At 50.3% G+C, this 6,825-nt stretch overlaps 1 protein-coding gene across 3 annotated transcripts in view; it reads left to right on the top strand.

Moving 5' to 3' along the window:
- LOC116852299 overlaps positions 1 to 6,825 on the top strand; it is a 30,302-nt gene that overhangs the window by 6,360 nt on the left and 17,117 nt on the right. The window contains exon 1 of one of the 3 annotated variants that reach the window (XM_032832504.1): positions 2,000 to 2,315. The exons of the other annotated variants lie outside the window; for them this stretch is intronic. Within the exon in view, the coding sequence (XP_032688395.1) occupies positions 2,262 to 2,315 (54 nt within the window). The 5' untranslated portion in view covers positions 2,000 to 2,261. Of the gene's footprint in view, positions 1 to 1,999; positions 2,316 to 6,825 lie in introns of those variants that run through there. 3 annotated transcript variants of the gene reach the window in all.

Below are 6,825 nucleotides of genomic sequence, written 5' to 3'. Positions count from 1 at the left end.
CTCTCTCTCTCTCTCTCTCTCTCTCTCTCTCTCTCTCTCTCTCTCTTTCTTTCTTTCACACTCTCCTTTTACCCGGGAATTCGTTGACAGGATCGATGGCAACCCACCACGGAGATAACCGAACATAGAGCCAAGATTCACGGAGGATTTATACCTTAAGGCTTCCAATCCCACTGCTGCGGAACCTTGAATTGATGACGTCAGAAGCGAGAAGACGCACGGCGAAAATTCTTGCATGCCGAATAGAGGGCCATTTGTATGAAAAGTAGCACTTTAGATCGCTGCTTCAGCATACTTGTAAAACTTTTCCTTGACAGTCAATAAACAACCATAAAATTAACACGGTATGCAAGCTTTCTCTTTAATCCATCTTTCCTCGTGATTTTGCCACGTTAATTTTAAGGCTATTTGTCGATTGTTAAAGAAAAAGGATAATTTTTTTCAGAACATTTTGCAAGTATATTCAAGCGATCTGAACAGCTCCTTCAAATATCTCCTTATTTAAATATGGCGCGCAAGAATTTTTGGCACGCGTTTTCTCTCCTCTGACGTCATCAAACCATGTAATGGGACCAGTGCTGGAATTCTGTATCTCGTTATTGGAGTTAACGACAGTTCCGTTAACTCCAATAACGAGTTACAGAATCCCAGCACAGGAGTCTTAGCGAGACCGCCGTTCCATCATTTCGTTTTCCTTTCCCGTAACGATTTATGGTCGATTTTTGTGAGACACTCACCACGACTATTTCGTGGCTCTTGTCATCTCCTGGTGCCAGCCTCACCCGATTCTCCATTTGCATTCCGACGTAGCCCGAGGTAACCACTTCCTCCTCGCGAAACGTGACGCTCTGTGAGCCTTTCGTCCCTCGTCTTGTCATGACAAAAAGTCGCGCGTTCACCAGGTTTTTCGCGATTCTCCTTTCCGCTGCTGCGTCGGTTTTCTCGCGGACAGCCTAGGGCGCGGCGATTATCGGGACGGATTAAAACCTATCGAGTTTTGCCGAGCGCAACGAGAACATGCCGGATTGTAGACGGTGTAACGCGATTTTTAAGACACGATACGAATCCGCTCGTCCATTATAGGCAAAAAGAAAATACGAAGAAATATAGCGATCGTACGTTCGACGACGATATCGCTCGTCATGGAACACCCTCAGGAGGAGAGTCGAAAGGAAGAGGAGGAATACCTTCAACGGGAGATAGCGCGGAAAAATCGCCTGGCATCTCGCATAAAACTTAATACACGGAAAAAAGAATTCTGTTGGTGCGATCGAATTTTCGGTTGCTCAGGGATCAAACGAAAACTCGGCTGTAGAAACAGAAAAATTCCTCTATGAGACTTCTGTATAGTCAATTATTCTCAGTTGCTTCAACCGAGTTTTAATATCGTTGAATGTCCAGACGAATATTTTCGGTTGCGACAACAGAAATATTTTTTTTCAGAGATATCGTTTCTGATTACCTAATTTTCAGTTGGTTCCTATTTGGTTGCACCAACTAAAATTTTTTTTGCGTGTACAACGGATCGGAGATTGAGGATTGCGGATTGAAGATTAGATTTCGACGAATCGACGAATTTCGGTCTTGGCTCGCTTTTATTCCAGTTGGTCGAGTTCCAATCCGCAATCCTCGGTCTTCAATCCGTAGTGTGACACAGGCTTATCGCTCGTCCGCGTCGTGCGTTGCCCATTACCGTTTATTACGCCTGATCATCCTCCTGATCACCATTTGATGATTTGAATATTCCCCCGATCATCACTTGATCCGAGTCCTTGTCGGCGTCGCGCGAGCAGAGAATCGCGTCGACACGGCCGGGCCGAGGAAACGAAGGCGAGTAAGCCTTCAGAAGAGGAAACGCAGGAAGCTCAACGGAGAAGCCCGAGAGAGCGTGGCGAGGAGGTGGGAGCGCGGGCCCCGTCTCGTGGCCGCTTTTCCGTTCCTCCAGCTCCCGCCGAAAGCGCCAGACCGCCGGGGGTCCGTTCAGTCTTCCCTCAGTCATCCTCACGCACGCGTACACGCACCGCGGTGCGGAGGCCGGCTCTTGTTTACATCCTCTCTCACCGGAGGACTCGCGCCCGTCGTCCTCTCGCATCCCCGTCGACGCGCAACGTTGCGCTACGAGCGTTCGCGAGTTCACGTAGTCGGCGACAACTCACGTCCGCGGACGATCCCGGGCGATTCTCGGATTCTCCGCGATTCGATTTTCCACGAGCCGACCCGACCCGACTCGGAGGAGCCTCGTGCCCAGCAAAGCGGAAATAATGCGCGGAAGTCGTGGGACGATCCTCGTCCTGTGCACGATGATAAATTACCTGGTGAGTTGGAGCCGCGTTTCGCCTAGGTCGTCTCACATGAGAAGTGCTGCTGCCCTTTTGACTTCTCGCCTTTTGGCCGCTCGCCGTCACATCGCCGGGTCGTTCGCCTCGCGACGCGTAAACGAGAGGAGGCACCGGAGCGCGGCGTCGAAGCGGACACACGTGGTGGGCGCGACTCGTTTGACGTGCGATTATTTATAACGCGGGCGTATTACACTCTTCGCGTGTAACGCGACACTGTAATCTAGACGCCGTGATCCGACGTTGGGACGTCGAGGTAGTTAATTCGTCGGCCGGAACGGGGTAATTAACATCGTCGGATAAACACGCCACGGTGCAGCGACTTGAACTTAAATTAATAGCCATCGCGGGAGCGTCGAAGCAATGGCTTTTATTTCTCTGTACCACCGGAGAACTGTTTCATTTATCTTCAGTTCTCAATCGCTGCACTCACCTGTGGTATTTCTTTTGACGATGAAACCCAAATTCAAAGACACTATTAAGAAACTATTAAGAAACACTATTAAGAAACATTAAATGGGGACACGGAGCTCGTCTTTTGAAAAAATTACCCGTTTCCCGATTAAAAATTCATCCCATGGTCGTCGTCAGGTTGATTCCGATCAGTTATCTGGCTTGCACAAAATATTATCGAGTCTTCTAATTATTAATAAAGTCCTAATTACTAATAATAACGTCCAATTATCACGTTATCTGTCTCATCAGTATTCAGGACTTAACATAACCTGATACAAAAACAAGGTAAATGGTTGGAGTAAACCTGACCAGGTTGATGTCAACCAGTTACTTTATGTGCATCAGGTAATATTATCAAGTTTTAATTATTAATAATCTTTATTAATAGTAAAACCCCGTGATTTGTGAGAACGACACTACTCGTGACAAGCCAGATAATTGACCGAGATAAAACTGCTCAGGATCATGGGATAAATTTGTAGTCAGGTTCTCGAAAATACCTCGCGCCCTCGTCTGGACTTTGTCGAGCCTCCTCTCAATTTTCCGCACGGCGTAACGTTTCCCTCTCGCCATCGCGGTCAAAGAAACCCTCTCCCAGCCGCCCACAATAATCGGCAGTTTAAACGACGCGCCATTATCGTTCTTATGCGCATCGAGCCGCGTGGGAAAACGCGGACATGCCGAACCGTTGTGAGCGGCAAACGATCCTTATTATTAAACGTCCCACGTAACGAACGCGAATGGAAGTCGGTCCCTCTTTCGCGCTAACGGTAACCCTGCCACCCTTCCGCGGGCCATCCTTCAGCAGCCGCGCGCGCGAATTAGAATTCCGTCAATGTCAACCGGATAGCTGCAGTGCGTGCGTCCGTTATCGGCAAGAATGCGATTGAATCGTTCGATAGTCCCCGGGCGATTCGCTGAAAAGCCCCCCGATCGTCGACGCACGAACGCTTAATTCCGCAGTTAGGATCCCGGGCCCGCGAGCCCGTGTCTCTCTCTTCCGGCAGGACGAGGTGACGTTAGTTTCATCAACGTGCAGTCGACGACGTCCGCGGATACGCGCGCAGAATCGCAATCATTTTCAGCCGGCAGACGGGTCGTTGGACTCAGACGCGTCGGAGTGCCGGGTGTCGTGCTCGCTGAATATGCGAGCGGTGTTAAAGAGGAATGCATTCCGGGGGCGCGCGCGGTGCTCCCCCTACGGATTATCGGACACTCGCGGCCCCCTTCTCCGACGAGAAGTAAATATTTTACCTCACGCACACGCGCGCGCACTCACTCACTCACTCGCTTACTCGCCGGCTCTTTGTTGGCGTACGAGTCAAGTGCCCTCGACGTCTTTAGCCAGCCGCCTTTAATGATCGCCATAAAGTAACGCGCGTATCGATGGGAGTACCGGCGAGTACCGGCGCGCGATAGAGCCACACGGTTGTTCCGTGAATTACGGTATCGTCGCGGTATCGGCCCTTTGTCGGGCGCCTCGCCTGCGACGACGCCTGCGAGCGCTGGCGACGCAGGTGAGGCAACGGGAATTTCCGCGTCGTCGTTCGCTTTTCCGCCCGTGTGACATACCCGAATTAATCCCGGACGTCCCATTAATCCGTTTCCCGTTTCTCGCGAGGCTAAACCCGATACGTGCTGAAATCGCGCACGGTTTCATCGTGCTTCGCATTGTGCCGCGGTTGTTACACGGTGTCATGGTATCGCGTGCTGCGATACCCCCGCATCGCGTGCTTTTCCCGTGAAAAATGAACGAATCCGATGGCGGTCGGTGGGAAAGCCCGCGTTCCGTAACAATATCGAGTTAATCTCCCAAGTTTATCTCTGTCCGGGGAGGGGCGGGACGAGAAATTCTCACCTGTGCACCGTTGACCCGACACCGAGCGCCTCCGACGCGCCGTTTCATATTTTTATTACCTGCAACGTGTCTTTTCACGCCCGCTCATTGACGATTCAGCGCGCCGCGCGCGCGCGCGACACTGAATTAAACATTAGGCATTCTTTTATTAAAACCGAAGCCGCACCGGGGGCGGGTGCGTTTGGTGAGCGCGCGTGACTCATTGAAAATTGACGGACGAAAGAGCGCGCGTCTCGTTCCACTTCCGCTTCTTTTTCCGCATGAAAAAGATGGAAAGATCGAGCACGTGTAACGGCTAAGTCGTTTCCAACGCGTTTCAAGCGCGTTGATAATTAAGCAAAATGTCTCACTGGTCCAGATGGAATTCTAGAAATTTCATTGCTCAAATTTGTATTTATAATTGTAATATAATTTACTAATTACACGTCCAATACTGCCTGAAGGGGCAACAAGAAAGAAGCTCTCTTTCCTGTTTAAAATGATATGTATAACTGTAAAAGCTTGTGAGATATACGTAAATATGGATATAGAATCGATCAGGGGAACCAGTTTTCGAGTTCTTTGCGAGAACAACTTTACTTGCGTCTCGTTGCAATATCAAGTACGAGAATAATCGCGACGCATCTCGACGGTCGTCTCCGGGATAACGCGTTTGTGAATCGCGCAGCTTCCGGCGCGCGTTTCACTGATAAGGAACGAGAAAAACATCAGCATAGACACGATTTCATCCAAATGCTACCGAGCGCTTCCTTGCTAAATTTTTAATAATTCACATATAATTTCTATATTGATAATACGCTCAGCTAATTTCTCGTATCCAGGTAATTTTCGCTATGACTGCAAGACTATTTTTTCGAGCGCGAGTACAGAAGTGTTCGAAATTGACAGCATCGCTACTCTCTTAAAGTGAATCAGTGAATAGTCACTGATATTAGTTACGAGTATAGCACTGAGTACTTTCAGTGTTGTACTTATAACTGCAATCAATGTATATTCACTGTTTTCAGTGATGTTTACTGATTCATTTTAAGAGAATACCGATCGTCCGTCTCTCGGTTGACGGTCGGAAATCGAAGCTCGAGTTTCATTAGTTTCCCTATGGATACCTGACGCGCACTAACAAGAACGAAGCCATTGTCTTCGCGGACGAGGCTGGGGAAAATAGATCGGCCGACCGCGGCGGCCAATTTGCAGGCAAACGGAGCCGGTGAACTCTCTCTCTCTCTCTCTCTCTCTCTCTCTCTCTCTCTCTCTCTCTCCGTCTCTCAGTCTCTCCGAGCGCGCAATAGCAGTTGCAATCCCATCCGCGACTGTACGCGGCCGGGATATTGGCTCGTTTCTTCCATTCCTCGGCATCATGCGGCGTACCCTCGCGTCTCTCTCCCTCTCGCCTCCCTGGATCCCTTTCTTCCTATCCGTTGTCGCATCTGCCGACTTGATTCCGCCGGCTTCATTGCGAAGCCGAGCGTTCTCACGAGGTCGATATTAAGGGATATCCTGTCTGTAGACACACAGGACGTGGGTCTCACGGGCTACTCGAGAGCGCGAATCCTGCAAAATTTATTCGCGTACATGGGGGTCTCCTCGCGGCCCATCTTCGCCGAAGAGTTTCGAGCGTCGCGGCGACGTGAAGAACGTGATGCGAGAGAAGCTGGTCTCTCCCGATCGCTCGTAGTTGTGGATCCTTCGGCGAGCTGGTTTGGAAAAAAGAAACAACTTGGAAAGCCACGTTAATGCCGAGGGCGAAGTGCCTCGAGTACCCTCGCAGAGATGAGACGCTCTCCTCCTCGAGGGCACTGACGCGGCATGCCCGTAGGAAGTACGTAGCTCGATTTGAAGGCGAAAAAGGGCGGCGCGAGAGCAAGGAGTCGCGCGCGGCAAGAAGATCAACGTGCAATTCGTCTCGCGGAACGATTGCAGATGCAGACGGAGGCGCGACTAAAATAGCGCGAGCTCAAGAATGGTCCTTAGTTTTTGCGGGCTTTCTTGCGCGATGAGTTTTTCCCAAGTCGCGGGCCTTTTTTTCCTGCCTTTCGCCTCTCTCTCTCTCTCTCTCTACTCTTCCGTTTTATGAATTCCCGTGTGTAATTCACGGCGTATACGCGCATACGTGCAAAACGCGATTCCCATGTACGGCGAGCGGATAACAGGGTGGAGAGGCAGGCGGAATGGGCT

Source organism: Odontomachus brunneus, unplaced genomic scaffold (assembly GCF_010583005.1).
Source record: "Odontomachus brunneus isolate Ranch 3 - 2012 unplaced genomic scaffold, Obru_v1 Obru_scaffold_006, whole genome shotgun sequence".
Taxonomy (NCBI): domain Eukaryota; kingdom Metazoa; phylum Arthropoda; class Insecta; order Hymenoptera; family Formicidae; genus Odontomachus; species Odontomachus brunneus.
The sequence above is the reverse complement of the archived record's forward strand: the minus strand, read 5'-3'. Positions and strand labels throughout refer to the sequence as shown.